The following is a 23,658-nucleotide window of genomic DNA, read 5'->3' as shown; positions in this document are numbered from 1 at the left end:
AGATTCATTAAAATATTTTTATAAATTTACATTGGTCTAAAGGTCTTTGTACAAATATTTATTAGGATTTCCTTTGTCTGTTGTCCTAAGTGCAAATAGGGATCAATATCCCCAAAGCAAAGATGTAACTAACTAAAGACAAGTAATAAAATGTATTTACATCGTTTCTTGTAATGAGTTATTCAAGTGAAACCTTTGAGAAGTTTTCATTTCTCAAACACGTCATGATTAGCCCCTATTAGTTAGATTATTTGTTCATGTAATCATAATATAATGTGCTGACAGTCAGTACAATGTAATTTTGTTAATTTTAGCAGGAGTCACCTCTAGGATGGGGGCATGGCGGAGCTGATTATCATCTGATAAAATCCTTTGTTGAAGCAGTTGCATTAAATGACACAACTCTAATTTCCTCAGGTATGTATTTTTATCAAGGAATAACTTTATATAAAATAATGAATTTGGAGATAATTTTTATCTTTCCTAACTACAGTATACAAACATGAGTTCTTTACTTAGGAGACTCATCCTTTGGTGGGGGAAGGCCCCTTCCAACTAGCTGGAAATTTATCCCTGGTTACCAAGAACTCCGACAATTTTAAATGTTGCAGAGGTATGATTCTTTTACACCTCGTGCTCCGGTGGTTTGGCAATACCAGTGGATCCGTGGCCCGTAGAACAAAGAAAGCGGAACAGAAAGTTTCTGTGTTTTAATGACAAGGCATATGTATATTAATGAATTTTCCTGGTTCCACCTATGAGGTATATGTATATGAGAGGGTTTTCCTGGTTACAACACACACTCCCTTGTAAGGAGTGTGTGGAATGACACTTCTCTATCATGTAATAAAAGAGTTACCAATAAAGTGGCGTTTGCCTGGAAATAGTTCAGTTCCAGCTGTCAGTGTTTCTGATGCTGTGCCCCAATAGAGGGGAAGATGAAAGTGAAAGGAAAGGACCAGTTAATCTTCACTGTCATCCCATTTTAACATGTAACCTCCATCTTCGATCTGATGCTAAAGTCCTGTAAAAGGAGCCGAGGTCACTATACCTCCTGCTGTGTAGCTACTACTGGTCCTAGTGAAAAGGTATCTTGGGACCTGTGGGTCAATTCCTGCAGGTAATGGGCAGTAAACGTCGTCTGACATTTCCACGTGCCTGCCTAGAGTACCTTCGCTATAGAGAGATTCTTATGGAATGAGAGGGTCGTAGCTACTCCCCTAACATAGGAGTTTTTACCCTGAGCTCCACTCCGAGCAGGAGGGGAGGATGGCAAATAGGTAGAGACAGTTAGGTGGAGTTGTTTGTGTACGTATAACCCCTTCACTACAAGGTATAGTATCCCCCGTCAGTAGCTGCATAAGGGATTTGTCACCAAATCTCGAATAATAACCTACATTTATGATACCCTACATTTCCATATTTATTTGTTTTTACAAAAGTTTGCTGTATTTTCTATTCTATTTCACCCCCAAACAACTCAAAAACTCTTTCTATTCTTTATGAAGTGATTATAAAGAAAACATTTCAGGATTAGTTTTATATTATTTTACTCTAAGTGATAGTAAAGCACTGTGATTCTATGTGAAAAAAAAACTTTATTTTCATTGAGAAGTGATTATGTGATTGCATAATAATAGATGGCTATCAAAAGATTTAAAACTACTCTTTGGTAATGGGCCCTACGTTATACAGAAATGTAAAGAGAATATCGGTTTGTTTCCTTTGACTCATGGAGTATATAATAATTTATAATTATAAGGCATACATGTGATGACTCTTCTGATGACAAAAGGGATATTTCTGCCCCCCCCCCCCCACACACACACAGATAGAGAGAGAGAGAGAGAGAGAGAGAGAGAGAGAGAGAGAGAGAGAGAGAGAGAGAGAGAGAGAGAGAGAGAGGGAGAGAGAGATTGTTTTAGTTCATTAGACAAATAAGATCATTCATTCCTCTGCTACCCCACCTTATGTGTAACACTATGACCTGGATAATTCCGTTTTTTGTTGTTACTGCACATATTACATGTAAGTATAAGTGTGGTGATGACTCTGTTATCTGTACTGACCATTCCCATTAGGGGAACTACCCTTAGGGGGAATTTCCTTGGGGGGCATTTTTCTTACCAGTCCAGTGGTGGGGATATGCCTGCAGAGCAGGTGGCACAGGTGGATGCTCCATGGGGGTGTACCTCGGTCGTTCATCGACCTTAGAGTGGGATACCACGTCCCGTTCACTTTCTCTCTCCCTCCTCTAACCCTACATCCAGCGATGTCGAATTCCTATGCAAGGGGATCCGCTAAGAGACAGGCCCTTTGGGTCGAAGTTCAGACCATGATAGAGAAGGACACTCTCCAAGAGGTCCTAGATGAGTCTCCCGGCTTCTACAGTTAACTCTTTTTAGTAGAAAAGGTATCTGGAGGCTGGCAACTGGTCGTAGACCTCTCAGCCTTGAACGAGTTTGTCCAACAAGGAGTATTTTTCATCCCGTAAGAAATCAAAGAACACGAAAATGGTTCTTAAGACCTTGGCTAAGGCACCAAGGCCTGTGCAAGAGAAGCCTCGACAATCCTCCCCAGGTCCAGCAAGGATGTCAACAAGCAACATGCCTTCTCCAAGATACGACTTCCACCCACCCCAGGCTCCTATTGGTGAGAGCTCAGGGGTGGAAGACGATTACGACGAGGATGACTATCTCCCAAAGACAGCAAGTCCTAAGCTAACAGAGGCAGAGTAGAAGGAGTCATAGCATGCCTTCTGGCAGGTCTTGGCCTGCATGAGGGCCATCAACAAGTCCAATCCAGTGGTGGCCCCTCAAGAGAGTAAAGACATGGTGCTGGACCATGTCTATGGGACTTAGAGGCCTCCCAAGACCAGTGCAGGTTTGTCCTGGTCTAAGGAGCTGACGAGTCCCCGACGGAAGGCATTCTCCCAGATCGCTGACTCCTCCAGCTTCCTCTGACGGGCTCTTCTTCTAAGCTTCTTGTGTTGCCGTTTGTGCAGCAGATGAGTTATTATGTTTCCAACAAGCCCATTCCAGCCTTTCCTCTCAACCACTCAATAGAGTCTCTTACCAGATGAGGCTCCTTTGAGAGACCCCAGACTCTCTATCTTGTTCTTGGCGTAGGAGATCATTAACCAGGAGGAGGTCACGAAGTACGCCCTGCAGGCTACTGTACCTAATGACTAGATTTCTGGTTGGGGTCTGTAGGACACCTCATCAGGACAAAGGACTGGTCTAAGGAGACCACGAGGCATTTGATGGATACTTATCTATTATCGGAAACTAGAATCATTGAGTTCCTCTCCCACCAGGTAGTGAACCTGTGGGTGTACACGATCCTTTGGCAAAGGGACTCGGTAATAGAAAGGTTCCATCGACAGGTCCTACAAGCAGAGGTAACAAGACTGAGGAACTCGATTCTCGACGGTTCCTCTCTGTTTAGGCAGGAAGACGTCGAGCAGCTGGCGGAAATATGGAGAAAGTCTAATCAAGACTCCATCCTACATAAAGTCCTTATATCTTGGCCATATTGGTCTCCTCCACCAAAGAAGAAACAAAAGCAGCTAACAAAACCGCTGACGAATAGGACTTCAACGACGATGACTTCAACGTCTCAAAGAGTGTCGAAGAAGCCCTTTCCAGCCAGAGAGCGGAAGGGCTCTAAATCCTCACGTGGAGGTAAGGGTAGCAGAGGGAGTGGCCGAGACTCTTCCCGCTAGGACGGGCAATCCTCCCACTTATCCACCAGTGGGGGGATGCCTTCAACACTTCTGGCAGAGGTGGCTGCAGATGGGGGCCGAACCCTGGACAGCCTCCATGATTTGTTCAGGGTGTTGCGTCCCGTTCATTCAATTTCTCCCTCCACATCGAGCTCCTATGCGAAGGGATTCACAAAATAGCTGGCCCTTCAGGCTGAAGTCCAGGCCATGTTGGAGAAGGGCGCTCACCAAGAGGTCCTCAGCAGGTCCCCAGGTTTCTTCAGTCAACTCCTTCTTGTGAAAAAGGCGTCTGCAGGCTGGAAACCAGTCATCGACCTCTCAGCACTGAACAAGTTTATCAGAAAAACTCGGTTCAGCATGGAGATGGCAGATGTGGTCAGACAAGCTGTAAGACCACAGGACTTCATGTGTACACTGGATATCAAGGATATATGCTTCCAGATCCCAATGCATCCATCTTCAAGGAAGTATCTCAGAATCATACTTGACAACACCCATTACCAGTTAAAGGTACTGTGCTTTGGTCTTCCCACTACACCTGGGTCTTCACAAGAGTGTTTGCCCTAATGTCATCTTGGACTCACAGGGTCAGCTTCTGTCTCCTAAGATATCTGGACGACTGGCTGATCCTAGTAGACTCGGTGGCAACCCTTCTTCAACACCGAGACAGACTCTAGCATTTTGCCAAGCTCTGGGATTGTGGTAAACCTCAAGAAGTCATTCCTGCTTCCCTCTCAAAGATTGATATACCTAGGTATGATCATAGTCACCAATCAACAGAAAATCTTTAAATCACACGACAGGCTATACAGGCTGAGGAAGGTAGCAAGACCTTTCCTCAGACAAGAACAGCTACCAGCCCAGTGTGGTTGTGTCTCATAGGTCACCTATCATCCCTGGCTGCATCAGGATCTGATCTCTCCAATGGCAGCTGAAATCCAGGTGGAATCAGACCAGTGATTCCCTGGACATTCTAATGTTCCCTGAGGACTAGAAGAGCAAACCGACCTTAAGTGGTGGGTGGCAGACGAGAACCTCCGCAGGAGTGTTAACCTTTTTGGTCTCCCCATGGAATTGATGCTCTCTCCAGATGCATCAAAAGAAGGGTGGCTGCCCATATGCTGCACCAGGCCTCAGGCCTCTGGTCTGAGTCCAAAGGGTACCAACCTTGGAGATGAGGGCAGCTTTTCTAGCCCTCAAATAGTTCCAGCAGTTCCTGGCGGGTCACTCTATGGTGTTGATGAGCGACAACACCACAATACTGTAGTGGCTTACATAAACAAACAAGGTGGTACTTTTTTGCACCTCTAAAGCCATTTAGCAGTATAGATACTGAGATGGGCAGAAAACAACTTTGTGTCCTTATTGGCCCACTTCATCCTGGGCAAGAGGAATGTGCTTGTAGATAATCTGAGCAGAACAACTCAGATAGTGGGCTCAGAGTGTTCTTTGAATAGTCTAGTAGCCAGCAAAGTCGGGACTTTGTGGGGTTCTCCAGCTGTGGACTTGTTCGTGACGTCCCTGAATTTCAGGCTACCACTTACTGCTCACCAGTCCCACATCCCTAGGCTCTCTGACGAGTTGCATTCCAACAACGGTAGGACAACATTGACGTCTACGCCTTTCTCCCGTTCTCTCTGATGAGAAGAGTACTCAACAAGATCAGAGCATCCGATAATCTCTCTATGGCTCTTATATCTCTGCTATGGCATCATGTAGAGTGGTTCCTAGACCTTCTGCAACTCATGACGGAGCTTCCGGGAGAACTCCCTGCATGACATGATCTACTCAAACAGCAACATGAGAACATCTTTCACAAAGCCAAAGCTTTGCTACGACTTCACTCCTGGAGACTATCCAGCACCTCGTCACTCAGAGAGGATTTTTGCAACAAGTTGCGAGAAGGATAGCTGGACACCTTCGACAATCCTCAGCTTGAGTTTACCAGGCTAAGTGGACTGTTTTCTGTGGTTGATGTCGTTGAAGGGGTATCTCTCCCCTCGATGCCACTATTCCAACAATAGAGGAGTACCTTGTGCACCTTCGGGAGGAAATGCTCCTCTTGGTTTCAGCAGTAAAAGGCTACCGCTCAGCCTTAAGCCTTGCCTTTAAACTGAAAGGAGATGATATTTCTTCCTCGTTGGAACTTTCTCTCCTCGTACGTAGCTACAAGCTTGCACGCCCCGAGTCAGAAGTTAGACCTCCTCCTTGGAACATGGCTCGCGCCCTTCAGTCTCTGAATGGTGCTCCCTACAAACCATTACACCAGCAGCAGATCGCCACCTCTCTTTGAAGACGGTGTTCCTACTAACCTCGTCTTCAGCCAAGAGAGTTAGTGGATTACTTGGTCTTTCCTGTGACATAGCCCAGTTCTTTTAGGTGGACACTCTAAAATCAAACCATTGTTTTCTAGTCTTGTATGGTGGCATAGCCCCTGTACCATGGTCTTCCACTTTCTTGGGTTAGAGTTCTCTTGCTTGAGGGTACACTCGGACACTATATTTTATCTTATTTCTCTTCCTCTTGTTTTGTTATAGTTTTTATAGCTTATATAGGCGATATTTATTTTAATGTTACTGTTCTTGAAATATTTTATTTTTCCTTATTTCCTTTCTCACTGTGCTATTTTCCCTGTTGGAGCCCCTAGGATAATACTATTCTGCTTTTCCAACTAGGATTTTAGCTTAGCAATTAATAATAATAATAATGATAATAATAATAATAATAATAATAATAATAATAATAATAATAATAATAATGGGGGTAGGTAATTCGTAGCGTCATCCCTGAGTTTATTGCTAAGACTCAATATCCGGGAGTAGCGGATCCTAGATTTGGGCCCTTCCAGATTGGGAGTCTTCATACTGTAATTGATGATCTAGATAAACTGTTACTATGTCCAGTAAGGAGTTTGAGTTGTTACCTCAAAAGAACATCAGCATCTCGCCTCCGAGTGTCAGCACGGGAAGGTCAAGAGGAGGATCACCAAGAACACCATATCGGCTTGGATACGCAGTGTCATTGACCCTACCCTGAATCCCAACCCCCCTCTAACTCAGCGATCCAGAGCTCATGACGTCAGAGGCATTGCAATGTCCCTGTTGTTCAAAAGAAACTACTCTTTGGCGCAGGTATTGCAAGTGGGCATGTGGAAGCGTCAGACGACCATTACTGCCCACTACCTGCATGTTGCGACCACAGGAACATGAAGCCGTTCTTCATTGGTCCTCTGGTAGCTGCACGTCAAGTGGTTTAAACACCTCAAGCTTCTTGATGGATAAGTAGCAGAGGATTGAGGGCTAAAGTTACCCGGGATTAGTCTGTAGTGAATGCCTCTTTCTTTCCTTCATCTTCATCTCTCTTGGGGAATCAGCACCCAGGGACCTCTGCAAAGCTGGCCTTGCCTATCTGCTTGTAAAGCCATTTTCCTTGTGTAGCCTGGTATTGAAATAATACTTGTTGCGTCCCCATACCCATAGCGATATGGGTATTTGGTAATGCCATGGTACCCCTGGAAGATTCCTATGACTCGAAGAACTTACTTAGGCAGTCACATTGCTAGTATCACAAGCAAACAGCTTGTTTAAGCTGCGGACCATGTTAGCGAGATATAGGGTTTCTGCTACTTATGTATGGAGCATGTACAGGGAAACCCCGGGTTGATGCCAAGAAGGCAGCTGGCACGAAGTTCCACCCTCCTAAAGGTAAGTCATCACCTTTAAATAACGTTGTTTGTATTAGTGATGGAACAAATGACAAATTTGGAAGTAATTTGTGTTTTTCCTAATGATACAAACCTCTAGCTATTTATACAAATTGGCCTGCCAGTACCTATCCCCCTATAAGTCTTACCTCCAAGCAAAATGGTTACTCGGCCCAGGTGTGTTAGTGAGTGGGGTAGCTAACTAACCCCCCCCCCCTAACTAGCGGGTAGATGGTTAACTCTCACTAAAAGTCTTATGGCTCATCTTTCTGCTTTGACGAGAGTAATATCCCCTATAAATAGCTACATGTTGGCATCATTAGGAAAAATAAAATTACTTCCAAATTTGTAATTTTAAGGCTAAGAGTGTGACTATCTTCCACATTCCTGTTTTAAAAGTGAATAAAGCATTTCAGCAGAAAACTCTGCCCAGTAACAGCCATTCAATATCAATTGGAAAAAAAATTTTGGTATTATAGGTAGTGTCCCTAATTTATTTTGTGTTTAGGGTCCCTAATCATCTTATGACAAAAAGTGCAACATCATTCATAGTTTGAAATTTTATCATAGCAGTCCACAAAGATTTAGATCCAAATATAATAAAAGGTTCAAAAGTGGAGATACTTTACATGAATTTAATAGTGCAGCTACTTTGATTAAATTTTGTAGAAACCTTTCTTTGGTAAGAGATTTAGCACCAGCTCATTGGCATAACAAGTTGGTTTTTGATAAGTATTCTCTTAAAGCATCCTGGTTTGCTTATGAAGAGTGCTAGGCTCTAGGCCTCTGAGTGGTGCGGAGCCTTTGGTCTAATTGATTTAGTTCAGTTAGTTTTTAACTCATCTGCAAGTTTATGGGGTTTTAATTTGATAATTGATTTAGTACTAGTCAAAAGTATCAGTTAGACCAAGAAATATCATTTATAGACTAATACAGTCCTATAATTCAAATACCTTTAGCAGACAATCTGGAGTCCTGTATTTCAAACTGTTTTTAGGTGGTTTGTTCAAAGTAATTTAGAACAGATTAGTGTACCTTAACTATGGTAGTATATTACTTTTGATTAAATTTATCCTATCTCATTCCTTCACTGGCATCCCTCCTCCAACAGGGTATGGGAGTCGCCAATATGGACATCAGGGAAGTTTCATAGAAATAAACAATTCTATTAAAAAATGTTTATAAAATGTCTTATTTCTATACTCGCCTGATGTTCACATGCCCTTCCTCTTCCCCACTGCCTAGTGGTATCAATAGGATAGGGATAACTTAGCCTTTGAAATTTGAGAGACAGAGACATTGACACATTAGTTACCACTTACCACTAGAATGTTCCATCCTTTATTAAAGGCAAGTATGCATTGAAGGGAGAGAAAACGGGAAAACTTTTTAAAATGTTTAAATTTACATGTAAATGTCAATTAAACCGAACATCTGTAAAAAAATCAATATGAACATCAGGTGAGTGTAATAATAAGACATTTTATTAAAATTCTATTTGTTAATTATATAAGATTATTAATTTTGTGATTAATTGTTTTTCATTTAAAATACAGTGTTTAGTATCATTTATAAAAGGTGGATAGTTTGATTGTCAGGTAGTATTTGGGAATGCAGTTTGGAGGCTCACATTAAAATGGACTTTGGTGACTGGTATTTACCATGATACCAGACTAAGAGGGAAGTCTCAGCTGGTAAACAAGGACAATTATTCTAAAACAGTTATTCGATATTAATTATTCGGAAACCAATTGTTCGACATAACAGTTGTTTGTATTAACAATTGATCGAAAAAGAAAGCTATAAACTATTAAACATTGCTTGATAGTACTCTAACCATTAGTATATACTTTGTTCATTGTCAATGCATATTTTCCAAGAAAACCCAAAAAGATATTTTTATTTTAAAGGATAAACCAATTGCAAAATGACATGGCAGAATCTATTCAAAGCAAGAAAGGAAGAGCATTGCTATTACTATGAAGGACAAGCAAGTAAGGTCAAAGGTCTATTGGAAATGCTAACATTTTGCTGAAAAGTGCAAAGACCACGCTATAACAGTTGATGGCTCAATCAGTTCTATTCCCGGTGAACATAATCACACTGGAAATTCGACAGATGTTGAGGTACAGAAGTTTTTATATAAAGTGAAGACTGACACAAGAACAACACGAGATTCTCCTCATTTTTTCATGTCTCACGCAGCTGCAGAATTAAGTGGTTGTATTGCAACTGCTCTACCACAAACCAGCAGCATAAAGCGATCAATCAATCGAGTGAGGCAGGAAGAACAATGTAGATCAACTGTTGATCATCGAAACGAATTAATACTATCAGAACAAGATATGAGAACAAGCAAGGGCGAATCTTTCTTGATATTCGATTCCGGAGGAGTAGAAGACAGAATGCTGGTATTTTCAACTTGAAGAATCTCATTGTGCTTGCTTCATGCAAGCATTATTTTATGGATGTTACCTTCAAAACTGTGCCAGGTATTTTTGAGCAGCTTTAAGCAATTCATGGAATGAAAATCAGCTATGTCCTACCTTTGGCTTATGCATTACAGTATTACCGAATAAGAAAGGAGAAACAGATATTTGCTTAGAACTGTTAAAACAATAGCACCGACTTTAGATGTTGAGTCTGTAAATGCAGATTTTGAGCCCGCTATAGTAAAGGCAGTTGAGGACAAATTGCCATCTAGTAATCATTACGAGTGTTTTTGTCATTTGTGTCAGTGTGTATATAGAAAAGTTTATGAATTAGGCCTCAAGAGAAGGTATGAAACAGATGCCAAGTTATCGTTAAATATTCGCATATTACTAGCCCTTGCCTTCGTTTCTCCAGATCGAGTCGTCGAAACTTTCAACGCACTAATAGATGAAAATATATATCCAGTCGAAGGTTTGCATAGTGGACTACTATGAAGATACCTGGATTGGGCGGCCTAACCGTAGAAATACGCGTCGTCCACCTAAATTTGAAATTGAAATGTGGTCTTGCTTTGAAAGTGTACAACAGAATTGCCAAAGACAAACAACATAATTGAAGGATGGCACTGCACATCTCTTCAACAAGTCTCTGGTTGTCATCTAACTATCTGGAAATTCTTAGCAGCACTAAGAATAGAACAAGCCCTAACTGAAATTAAGATCGAAAAGTTATTAGGTAGGATCGAGTGTAACACAAGGAAAAAGAAATATCAGAGGTCTGCAGAATGCTTCAATTCGCTTACTAATAAATTCTTCGAGTATCAGAATGTGATCGATTATTTACGTGCGATTTCATATCATTTCAGTCTGTGACCTTGCAGATATTTTGCTTTGATAACATCATTTAATTAAGGGATTTTGACAAAGGAAAAATCTATTTCTGGGGAGAGACCTGTGTCGCCCGTTGAAAAGGTCCGTCTTGTCACTTTTCTGATATAAATAACTTCCAAATATACCAGAGAAAGTTAAAGCATGGAATGCAGAGGTTACTACCCTCGCGCGAACACCCCTAAGGGCGTCGTGTATAAAGATAGGGCGTTTGAAAACCACTATTCACAGGTCGTCTTCCATTTAGAGAATTCCTTCGTCAATATAAGGGGTGAGCCGCTACAGCGGCTCTAACCATACCAGCATAAACCACTCCACCGACGCCCGACACTAGCGCCATCTGACATCCTTCTGTATGATTATTGGCCTGGAAAGGAAAGGGAAGGGAAAAAACAGGGAAGGGTTTCACCGGGCGACACAGGTCTCTCCCCAGAAATAGATTTTTCCTTTGTCAAAATCCCTTTTCTGGGTCGACCTGTGTCGCCCGGTGAAAATATACAAGAGAATGCCTTCCAAGCCCGTAAGTATCAAAAATAAAAAGGAAATAAAAACGTCATGTACATGTGGAAGGTTTACTAAATTAAATGAAGAAATGTAACACAATAATCACAAATCTCAAAAACCTTAAGTATAAAAATAGTAATATTGATATGAATACCCATGAGTGAAGTAAAGCAATGTAATACAGTATAATCACAATTCCTAAATCATAGAATGAAATGGCATAAGCGGTATGAATACCTGAGGATAAGGCTATATACATCTCATAAGGTAAACGACAAAATAGAACAATGCAACAATGACATAACGAGAGATATTATGGGGCTAAATCCAATCCACCGAAGTGAGAGGCATCGTGGTGAGAGTGGCAGGTAGGAGGGAGAAGGAAGAGAGTTGGACGAAAAAGGAAGAAAGGTAAGAGGTTACTCTGGGGAGATGACACTCCCAACTGCAATAGTAGGAAATTTTAGGGCCTGTAAGTTCTTTAAATAGTGGCGTTTGAAAACCATAGGCGATTTCCAACCTGTATACTTTTTAAGTTCATCAAAATCCATATTTTGAAAATGATTGATGGAGGTTGCTACTGCTCGGATATCATGTGCATGTGGAAAGGAATCCGGGTTAGCCTGCTTGATGAAGTAAAGTATTTGCTGTCTAATACCTTGGATGGAGATAGTACCTCCTTGTTCCCTGACAAACAAGGGGCCAGACGAGCATGTAACAGTTCTAGCTAAAAAGGCCCGAAGAGTCACTACTGGACATAGAGAAGCATCATGTGGAAGAGGGATAATCTTCCAAGGGGACCATCTATTTTGAGGGTCCTCATTTTTAGCTAGGAAAGCTCTATCTGGGGAGAGTAGGACTTCTCCTGACGGAAGGAAATCTAGGTTTTCAGGATTACGGGAGAGAGCTGCTAATTCTGAAATTCTGGCACCTGAGGCCATGGCTGTAAGAAACAGGGTCTTCCTAAGAAGCGAAATGTAGGAGCAGGATTCATTATCGGTGTCTGATGCTAGCTTTAAGACATCGTTTAGAAACCATGAGACCTTTTGTGGACGAATAGAAGGTCTAAGCCTAGCACAGGCTTTTGGAATGGATGAAAAATATGAATCTGCTAGGTTAATATTGAAGCCCACCTGAAAAATCTTTTTCAGGGCTGATTTAATTGTAGTGATAGTACTAGCGGCTAGGCCCTTGTCAAATAGGGACCTAAAAAACGAAATGGCCAAGTTAGGGGTCATTCGGGTAGCCTCTGAATTCTTTAGAAATTCTGCTAGTTTCTTAACAACCAAATCATATTGCCTAAGTGTTGAGTCCCTCTTGTCTGATTCGATAAAGATCATTGTCCGGGTCGATATTTGCATCCTTGTGGGCTGCAAATTTCATGAAATCCACAAAGTTAGAGTTTGCGCTATTCTTGAGAAATCTGACACAGTCTGAGTTTGGACTACTTGTGTCAACTTGGGGAGTGGAATCCGGAAGGGGCGAAGTTTCAGCTCTAGAAGAAGCGGAAACCAGTTGCTCTATGGCCAGTTGGGAGTCACCAAAGCTACTGCTCCTTTGAAGGAGCGCAGTTTGGATAATACTTTCATCAGAAGATTCACCGGAGGGAATAGGTAAATCTTCTGCCAACGGTTCCAGTCCAGGGTTAATGCGTCTGTGGCATAAGCCTGAGGGTCCAGGTTGGGTGCTACATAGCAAGGAAGCTTGTGGTTGAGGTTTGTCGCAAACAAGTCCACCTAGAGACCCGGAACCAGCCTGGATATCCACCGGAATGAATTCATGTCTAGAGACCATTCTGATTCCAGTGGTTTTGTCCTGGATAGGGTGTCCGCTATAACGTTCTGGACTCCTGCCAGGTGTGTGACTGACAGGAACCAGTTCCTTTCCGTTGCCAAGGTGAAAATCATTACCAGGATCTAATTCAGGTTGGGAGATTTTGATCCGCCTCTGTTTATGCAGTGGACTACCGCTGAGCTGTCTGAGATTATCCTGACATGAGACGTCTTTGGATGGGATAACCTTTTCAAGGTTAGAAATACCGCCATGGCCTCCAACACGTTTATGTGGAATTGTTTCATAGTGGGGGACCAGGATCCCTGAAACATCTGGTGTTGAGAGTAGCCCCCCCAGCCACTGAGAGACGCGTCTGTGTGAATCGTCACTTGAGGAGGGGGAAACTACAGAGGAACTGACTTGGATAGATTCTCTGGTTTTGACCATGGGCGGAGTCTCTTTATTAATACTGAGGGGATTGTTGAGACTTTGTCTCTTAGTCGAATTGTTGCTCTCTTCTTCCAAACTCGGTGATGTCTTTGAGTTTGGCTTTCAGTAGGACGTCTGTTACTGAGGCAAACTGGAGTAAGCCGAGAACTCTTTCTAAGGATCGTCTTGACACCTGTTTGTTCTTGATGAACCGTTTTGTCTTTGAGGCTATCTCTTTGACCTTTTTGGAAGGGAGAGATAGTTTGTGATCTGTAAGATCCCAGTGAATACCGAGCCATTCAAACCGACTTGCAGGTTGCAGGCGGGATTTCTTTAAGTTGATCTGAAAGCCTAACTTTTGCGGGAACTGAATCACTTTGGCTGTAGCTTTGTGGCATTCCTGAGCTGTTTGTGCCCAAATGAGTCAGTCATCCAGATAAGCTACCAACATAATTCCCTGGCTCCGGAGCTGTTCTAACACTGTCTCCCCTAGTTTCGTGAATATCCTGGGGGCAATGTTGAGGCCGAATGGCATCACTTTGAACGCGTAGGACTTTCTGCCTAGCCGGTAGCCGAGGTAGGGAGAGAAGTTTCTTGCCACTGGGACATGATAATTGGCGTCTGTAAGATCGATGGAGGTGGTGATGGCCCCACGGGGAAGTAAGGTCCGTACTTGAGAGACAGTCAGCATACGGAACTTGTCGCAAAGAATGTAGGAATTCAATTTGGACAGGTCCAGAACTACTCTCAAGGTGGTCGAATTCTTTTTCGGAACTGTGAACAGTCGTCCCTGGAATTTCAATTTCCGTACTCTCTTTATCGCCCTCTTCTTCAGGAGATCTTTGGTGTAATCTTCCAGAAGTGGAGTGGGATTCTGAAAAAAGGTTACTGATGGAGGTGGAGAACCTTGTGACCACTTCCAGCCTAGACCTTTGGAGACTATACTGTGGGCCCAAGGACTGATGGTCCATTGGTCTCGAAACCGGTATAGTCTCCCTCCTACCTGATCTGTCTCACTGATTAGGGGTGATTTTCGCTCCTCTACCTCCTCTTGAACCTCTGGCTCTAGGTCCGCCTCGTATACGGAACTGACCTCTAGCCCTGTTGCCCCCGGGCTGTCTAGGGTATCCTCGAAAGGACCCGGAGGCTTCGAAAGCTTGATTGAAAGCTGGAGAGGTCATCCATGTAGCCATGGGAGCAGGTTGAGCGCTTTGAGGAACCGGAACAATCATGAATTGTTGAGGAGGAGTTGACTTGGAGGTAGAAGGGGTTGAAGTCTGTGGTGGAACAGGAGATTGGCGATGTTGGCCACGACTAGGTTTGTAGGGAGAGTAGAATCTCTGCTTCTTTTTGGGGTATTGTTGCCTCATAACTGGATCAAACTTGCATTTGCTAGAAAGGCCCCACCTAACTTGGAGGTTCTGGTTAGCCCTGGCTGCTTCCTGAAGGACTTTATCCACCTCTTCCTGTGGGAAAAGATTCTTGCCCCAACAGGAAGACCTAATAAGCCTATTAGGCTCGTGCCTAATAGAAGCCTCCGCCAAAACATGCTTCCTGCAGTTAGTTCTGGCTGTCCAGAAGTCATGTAGGTCTATCTGGTAAGTCTGCAGGAGACTCTTCGCCAGTACCCGGAAGATCTGTTCCTCCTTATAAAGGGAGGATATCAACTCCGAGGATGTAAGGGAGTTAATGGATCTGGCCAGTCTAGTTCTTGTCTCAAACTCCGTCTACAACAAGTGATTCGGGAGCTTAGGCAGCCTCTCTGAAAAGAGGGAGGAGGCACAATCCGGGTCGAGTTTACCTACTGTGAAGGTCGCCGGAGCATCCTGCCAAAAGTCCCTTGAAGCTGGCATAAGGAGAGAGGTAGGGTCCGTCTCCTTAAGGGTTGGCATAGGGAGGCCGTCCTTTGCGGCTTGGATGGTCAACTCCGTTACCTTGTCTGCGAGAGGAGAAGGAACATCCGGAGGTGTCGTAAAGATGGTATACGCACCTTTATGAGGGGTCAGCTTAGAGTTAGAGCAGCCCCATTCCGAAAGGGTACGAGCCCAGACAGCTTGGGCTTGTTCCTTCGGGAAAATTACTCTCTCTTTGGGGACTTTGTCCATCCTGACTAGTGCATGTTCCGTCAGGGGCACAAGCCCGTTAAAAGGAAACTGGAGGTCAGGGGGGTAAAAATCCAGGTCCTCCAATGGGCGGGTACCTAATCCCTCAAGAGTCAAGGTACCGTCCAAGTACGTAGCATGCCGAGCAAACCGCCAAGGGTTGTTCTTATCGAACGGCGGAAGCTTTGAGGTGTCAGGAACTATGGTTGGAGTTGGGTGAGATCCGGAGCGGATAAGGCCTGCGACCATATCCTTAAGCTCCGTCATTAAGGGATTTTGACGAAGAAAAAATCTATTTCTGGGGAGATACCTGTGACGCCCAGTGAAAAGGGTCCTCCTTATCTCTTTTCTGATGTAAATACTTCCAAGTATACCAGAGAAAGTTAAAGCATGGAATGCAGAGGTTACTACCCTCGCGCGAGCACCCTAAGGGCGTCGTGTATAAAGATAGGGCGTGTGAAAACCACTATTCACAGGTCATCTTCCATTTAGATCAATCCTTCATCAAAAGGGGGAGCCGCCCTAATGGCACTAACCGAACCCACCTGATCCACTCAGCGACGCCCGCCTCGAATGCCATCTACACATCCTTCTATATGAGATGGCTTGGAAAGGAAAGGGATGGGGAAAAAACCAGGGAAGGATTTCACCGGGTGTCACAGGTATCTCCCCAGAAATAGATTTTTCCTTCGTCAAAATCCCTTTTCTGGGTCGACCTGTGACGCCCGGTGAAAATGTACCAGAGAATGCCTTCCAAGCCCACAAATCAAAATCAAAAGGTTAAAGTAATAAACGTTATGTATAACTGGAGGTTACTATATTAAGGAACGTAATGCAACAGACATAAACATCAAAACACAGGTAAAGTAAAAACATTATGAAACTGGAGGTTATATATTAAGGAACATACTGTCACATACCAATGAACAAATCCTTAAGAATTAAACAATGCCATGTAGAAACAAGTAAAGTATATTGTACAAAAGCTCAAGAACGTCATACTGGTCAGACCAGAAACATAGGTAGCAAATGGTAATCAAAAATGGCAAGAGGCAAAACATAATAAAAATGGGTACAAAAACATGGTAAACTGTACAATACCCTTGGATACCAAAAAATATATACAATCCAAAATAAAAGCTACCAACATAACCAAGGCAACATGACATAATATAATAATGGGGCTAACCCACCGACATAACATAGCAATGAGGCTAAAACACCGACCGAGGTGAGAGGCATCGGGGTGAGAGTGGCAGGGGGGAGGGAGAAGGACGAGAGGAGGACGAAAAGAAGAAAGGTAAGAAATTAATCAGTGGAGATGACACTCCCAGCGGCAATAGTAGGAAACTTAAGGGCCTGCAAGTTCTTCAAATAGTGGCGTTTGAAAACCATCGGGGATTTCCAACCCGTGTACTTCTTAAGGTCATCAAAATCCATGTTCTGAAAGTAATTGATGGAGGTGGCGACAGCCCGGATATCATGTGCATGGGGAAAAGATTCCTGGTTAGCTTGTTTGATAAAATAAAGGATTTGCTGTCTGATGCCTTGGATGAAAATAGTACCCCCTTGTTCCCTAACAAACAAGGGGCCAGAAGAGCGTGATGCAGTCCTAGCTAAAAAGGCCCGAAGCGTAGCGACAGGACACAAAGAAGCATCTTGGGGTAGAGGAATAATTTTCCAGGGGGACCACCTATTTTGTGGGTCCTCATTTTTGGCTAAGAAAGCTCTATCTGGAGAGAGTAGGACTTCTCCTGATGGGAGGAAATCAAGGTTTTCAGGATTATGGAAGAGAGCTGCTAATTCTGAGATTCTAGCACCTGAGGCCATCCATGGCTGTGAGAAATAAGGTCTTCCTAGGAAGCGATATGTAAGAGCAGGATTCGTTATCAGTGTCTGACGCGAGCTTGAGAACGTCGTTCAGAAACCACGAGACCTTTTGTGGACGAACAGAAGGTCGGAGCCTAGCACAGGCTTTTGGAATGGATGAAAAATAGGAATCTGCTAGGTCAATATTGAAACCCACATAGAAGATCTTTTTCAAAGCTGATTTGATCGTGGTTATAGTACTAGCTGTGAGACCCTTGTCAAAAAGGGACCGAAAGAACGAAATGGCCAGGTTCGGGGTCATTCGAGTTTCTTCTGAATTTTTTGAAATTCCGCTAGTTTCTTAACTGCCGAATCATACTGTCTAAGCGTGGAGTCTCTCTTTTCTGATTCAATAAAGAGTACATTTTCCGGGTCAATATTTGCATCCTTATGGGCTGCAAATTTCATGAAATCCACAAGTTAGGGTTTGCGCTATCCTTGAGGAATCTGACACAGTCTGTGTTTGGACCACTTGCGTCAGCCTTGGGAATGGGATCTGGAATGGGTGAAGTTTCAACTCTAGGAGGAGAGGAAACCAGCTGCTTTTCGGCCACTGAGGTGCTACCAAAGCCACCTTTCCGTGGAAGGAGCGTAGCTTCGATAAAACTTTCATCAGAAGATTCACTGGAGGAAATAGGTAAATCTTCTTACAACGGTTCCAATCCAGGGTTAATGCGTCCATAGCACAAGCCTGAGGGTCCAGGTTCGGGGCCACGTAACAGGGAAGTTTGTGGTTGAGCTGTGTTGCGAACAAGCCTACCTGGAGACTGGGAACCAGTCTGGAGATCCACCGGAATGAATTCTTGTCTAGGGACCATTCTGATTCTAGTGGTTTTGTCCTGGATAGTGACTCTGCTATCACGTTCTGGACTCCTGCGATCTGAGTGGCTGACAGGAACCAGTTCTTTTCGGTTGCCAAGGTAAAGATTGTGACCAGGACTTGATTTAAATTGGGAGATTTTGATCCGCCTCTGTTTATGCAGTGAACTACTGCCGTGCTGTCAGAGACTATCCTGATGTGAGTGGATCGTGGAGGGGTTAGTCGTTTTAAGGTCAGCAACACTGCCATGGCCTCTAACACGTTGATGTGGAACTGTTTCATCGCAGGGGACTAAGAGCCCTGAAACATTTGGTGTTTGTAATAGCCCTCCAACCACTGAGAGACGCGTCTGTGTGAATCATCACTCGTGGAGGAGGGAATTGCAGAGGGAGCGATTTGGAAAGGTTCTCTGGTTTTGACCATGGTCGGAGTCGTCGAACTAAGACTGAGGGGATCTTCAATATTTTGTCTCGTAATCGGGTTGTAGCTCTCTTCTCCAAACTCGGTTGATGTCTTTGAATTTGGCCTTCAATAAGAGATCTGTCACTGAAGCAAATTGGAGTAAGCCTAGAACTCTTTCTAAGGCTCTTCTTGAAACCTGTTTGTTCCTGATGAGGTGTCTTGTCTTCGAAGCTATCTCCTTGACCTTTTTGGGAGGAAGAGACAGTTCGTGACTTGTGAGGTCCCAGCGGATGCCTAGCCATTCGAATTTGCTTGCTGGTTGTAGGCGAGATTTCTGTAAGTTGACTTGGAATCCTACCTTGTGCAGAAACTGAACCACTTTGGTTGTAGCCTTGTGGCAGTCTTGAATCGTCCGTGCCCAGATGAGCCAGTCGTCCAGATAAGCTATCACCATGATTCCCTGGCTCCTGAGCTGTTCTAGCACCGTCTCCCCTAGCTTTGTAAATATCCTGGGGGCGATGCTGAGGCCGAATGGCATTACTTTGAACGCGTAAGATTTCTTGCCTAGGTGGAAGCCGAGGTAAGGAGAGAAGTTTCTTGCTACTGGGACGTGATAATAGGCGTCTGTAAGATCGATAGAGGTGGTGACGGCCCCACGGGGAAGTAAGGTCCGTACCTGAGAGATAGTCAGCATGCGGAACCTGTCGCAAAGAATGTAAGAATTCAGTTTGGACAGGTCCAGGACCACTCTCAACGCCGATGAATTCTTTTTTGGAACCGTGAACAGACAACCTTGAAATTTCAGTGTTCGTACTCTCTTTATTGCTTTCTTCTTCAATAGGTCCTTGGTGTACTCCTCTAGGATGGGAGTGGGCTTCTGGAAGAAGGACACTATCGGAGGTGGAGAACCTAGTGCCCATTTACAGCCCAGGCCTTTGGAGACTATACTGTGGGCCCAAGGACTGAAGGTCCACTGGTCCCGAAACTGGTACAATCTCCCCCCTACCGGATTCACTTCATTGCGTGGGGTTGAACTTAGCCCCACGTCCTCCTCGGAAACCTCTGGTTCTAGGTCCGCCTCGCTGACGGAACTGACCTCTACCCCTGTTGCCACCTCTAGGGTATCCTCGAAAGGAACCTGAGGTTTCGTACGCCTGATTGAAGGCAGGGTAGGTCATCCAAGATGCCGCAGAAGTTGGTTGTGTACCCTGAGGAGCCGGGACGAAGACAATCTGTTGAGGAGGGGCGGATTTAGACATAGAGGGAGTTAAAGAGTGAGGGCCTGCAGAATGATGAAGCTGGCCACGACCAGTCTTGTATGGAGCATAGGACCTTTGCTTTTTCTTTGAAAAGGGTTGTCGAGGCATGTTCTCAAATTTGCATTTATTTGAGAGGCCCCATGTAACCTGAAGGTTCTGATTAACCCTCGCTGCGTCTTGAAGAACCTTATCGACTTCTTCCTGGGGGAAACTGAGTTTTTCCCCAGCAGGAGGAGGCGATGAGTCTATTAGGCTCATGCCTAATAGACGCCTCGGCGAGAACATGTTTCCTACAATTAGTTCTCGCAGTCCAGAAGTCGTGAAGGTCTGACTGGAACGACTGCAGGAGGTTCTTTGCCTGCACTCGAAAGAGAGGTTCGTCGCTGTAGAGGGAAGCTATCAACTCTGATGATACTACTGAGTTGAGTGACCTAGTCAGCCGGTTTCTCGCCTCGAACTCCACTTTCAATAAGTGGTCCGGAAGCTTGGGGAATCTCTCCGAGAAGAGAGAGGAAGCCCAGTCCGGGTCTAATTTACCCACCGTAAATGTAGATGGAGCATCGTGCCAGAGCGCCGAGGTGCCTGGGACGAGGAGAGAGGTGGGATCCGTTTCTTTAAGGGTCAGCATGGGGATGCCGTCCTTAACTGACTGAATAGTCAATTCAGCGATCTTGTCAGTAAGAGGAGACGGGATGGACTGAGGAGTGATGAAGATCGTATACGCTCCTTTGTGGGTAGTCAACTTAGAGTTGACGCATCCCCATTCCGCGAGAGTACGGGCCCAGACAGCTTGGGCTTGCTCCTTAGGGAATATGATCGTCTCCTTTGGGCCCTTATCCATCCGTACTAGGGCATGTTCCTTCAAGCGAACAAAGCCATTGAAGGGGAACTGGAGGTCTGGAGGGTAGAACTCCAGATCGTCTAGAGGGTCGGTCCCCAAGCCTTCTAGCATAAGCGTGCCATCCAAATAAGGGGCATGTCTCGCGAACCGCCAAGGGTTATTTTTATCAAAGGGTGGTAGCTTAGATGTATCTGGAACTAGGGGCGGAGCAGGTTGAGACTTATCACGTATGAGGCTAGCCACCAAGTCCTTTAGCTCCGATATGACCCCCGAGTGTCTCTGCAGCTTCGATTCCATCATGTCCTGAATTAATTCCATGGTTATTTGGAAGTCCGAGGAGCTACCTACAGCTGAAACCTTGGACTTTGCGGACTTACTCCTCTGTCCTTTAGGACGAGGAGGAGTTCGTGACAGTATTGGAATATCAGGGGCTGAGGAAGGTCCTGGGACCGGAGATACGGAATGTGGCGAAGCTGAAGTACTGATTTTGGGTTTGTTTTTGCGTATCGGATTAACCTTGGGACGGACCGAGACGGAACCCTCCCAAGGAGAAGCCTGAGGCTTGTCAAAGCCGAGGAAAGAAGAAGAAGAGGAAGGTGTAGGGAAAAGAAAGGGTTCTGCCAACTCCACACCACTAACCTGCTCATCCATCAGTTCGGTGTGTATGTCGAGGGTGGAGATGTCTCCGGAGAGCTGGTGTTCCTCTTCTACTGGAAGGGCCGCCCTGATACCCTCAATGATGGGAGCAGCTTGTTCAAATGGTATCGCGACCGAGGAGGAACCAGGAAACAACCGGGAGGACATGTCTGTATCGAGGAGGTAGGGGCAACCGGTTGGGGCATTCCTTCCAAAACCAGACACCCAAGTCCGGAGGCTGGTCTTGGCCGTCCGGAGCGAATCCTCGTCAGCCTGAAAAAGGGGGGTAACTTAGAACGGCAGACGGCAAACTTTTACGAAAGCAGGGATTAAGATAATATCTATAAGTAGCTGAGTCTCCATATAAAAGCATGAATGAGAACTGAGAAAAACTTACATCAACAAACTATATAAAGCGGAACCTTAAAATATAGCATGCATGATAACATTGAGAAACTTACCTCATCATTGAGGAGAATGGAGGACAGCTCATAGCAGAGCGTGCACGCCTCCGGGAACCAGACCATGTAAGCGGGCTGGCCAGTTTCCCGGACAAAGGAGATCGCACAATGGGCGTGGGACCGGCAGACGTCATGGCCTACCGGATTCAGAAAGGTAGCAGAGCAGCCCTTGGCGGCACAGCGCACTTTCTGTAATAAAAAGATAAAATAAGTACAAAGTCTCCCGGGGGCTTTACTAATACAAAATATAAAATAAGTAAAGTCAAGGGAGATTTTAGTTGATGTGCATAATTGAGGTCGTGTAATATAAGGAGCCGGAGCTCCACCGTAATTACTACAAAGATGAATATTATGAGAGAATCTGCTATAGAATATGCATATGGAGGAGCCAGAGCTCCGTAGTAATTACTAGTAAGAGTATAGCCTATGGAATGGGAGAGCGCCGTAGGGCGACGGAGGCCCGGCCGGGAGGGGGGGGGGAGATAGATCCTTAACCCAACTAAGGGATACAGTAATAACAATTTAGTAACTTATCTCCCAACTGATCTCCGGCAGGATGCTCCGGAGAGTAAATCAAAAAGGTGGGGAAGGAGATATATCTGATTTTCGTGTGAAATAAAGGGCCGTAGCCGGAGTCAAGGTGCGGAGAGCCAACGAGGGGAGGATTCCCTGTCGAAGGGGCGCACTAGATGATTAGGTAAGCGAGCGTTCCTGGTTCCTATAGTGAAACTCATGGCGGAGTCCGAAGGATGTCCTGACCCAACTCCCAGGCCGGAGCGGGGAGGGTGGGACTAAGGGGAGGGGGAACAGGAGGCAGCGCAAGGCAGGCCAACTAACCTATAATAGACTCTATAACACGAAAAGGATCTAATAACAAACCAAAAGCCTAGAAAGAACGAAGTAACCTTGTAAATAAAAAACTCGTCTACGACGCAGAATTCCCAGAAGGGGGAGATAAGAGAGAGGGAGAACCCGAATCTATAGTAAAGAAAACGGGAACTCCAGCCTCTCGCACTCGGCGGTTACAACGATCAATCTAACAAAGCACGAACCTCCACAATAAATAAAACACATCTGTCCGAATGAAATAATAAAGAAATGTAACGAAGAATAGCGAAAGGGGAATGGTATAAAACAGTCAAAAACATATTGAATCGTAATGAAAAATGCCGACCAAAGTGGCGGTACTAAACTGTAATAAAACCCCGAACGCTATCCTTCGATAACAGGAAACGGACTTGTAAACGACTAAAAAGTACCAACAAAAATAATGATAAATCGGTTTAACATATGAGGCATGCAGCCTAAAATCTTAGCATAAGATTAAATGAACCTAGCAAGACAAAAGTACCAAAAGGGCAACAAAATAAGCAAAATTGAAACGCACTGAGCGTAAACAACAAAAATGGCCGCGTGGGCCTCGGGAAGGCAAAAAGCCGAACGCATTAAAACACTTCCTGTAACTTAACACAAACTTGCCCGGTACTAAAATTACTGTCAAAACAATCTATGGTACTTAACATTGGCGTAGGGGTAAGGAGAGCTTCAGCCATGGTGAAGATATCCACAAAAAACAGCTAAAAAATGAGACACAAAGCAAAGCAATCGTCGTTAGTACAAGTCCAAAAGAAGGATGAGTAGATGGCGCTCGAGGCGGGCGTCGCTGAGTGGATCAGGTGGGTTCGGTTAGTGCCGTTAGGGCGGCTCCCCCTTTTGATCAAGATTGATCTAAATGGAAGATGACCTGTGAATAGTGGTTTTCACACGCCCTATCTTTATACACGACGCCCTTAGGGTGCTCGCGCGAGGGTAGTA

The 23,658-nt window shown here is 44.6% G+C and overlaps 1 protein-coding gene across 2 annotated transcripts in view; it reads left to right on the top strand.

Moving 5' to 3' along the window:
* LOC137620746 (putative oxidoreductase YteT) overlaps nt 1-23,658 on the top strand; it is a 172,059-nt gene that overhangs the window by 128,692 nt on the left and 19,709 nt on the right. Inside the window, exon 10 of one of the 2 annotated variants that reach the window (XM_068351127.1) lies at nt 318-417. In XM_068351127.1, coding sequence (XP_068207228.1) covers nt 318-417 — 100 coding nt within the window. Of the gene's footprint in view, nt 1-314; nt 418-23,658 lie in introns of both variants that reach the window. The other variant, XM_068351126.1, reaches the window with a different exon arrangement.

Source organism: Palaemon carinicauda, chromosome 27 (genome assembly GCF_036898095.1).
Source record: "Palaemon carinicauda isolate YSFRI2023 chromosome 27, ASM3689809v2, whole genome shotgun sequence".
Taxonomy (NCBI): Eukaryota; Metazoa; Arthropoda; class Malacostraca; order Decapoda; family Palaemonidae; genus Palaemon; species Palaemon carinicauda.
The sequence above is the reverse complement of the archived record's forward strand: the minus strand, read 5'-3'. Positions and strand labels throughout refer to the sequence as shown.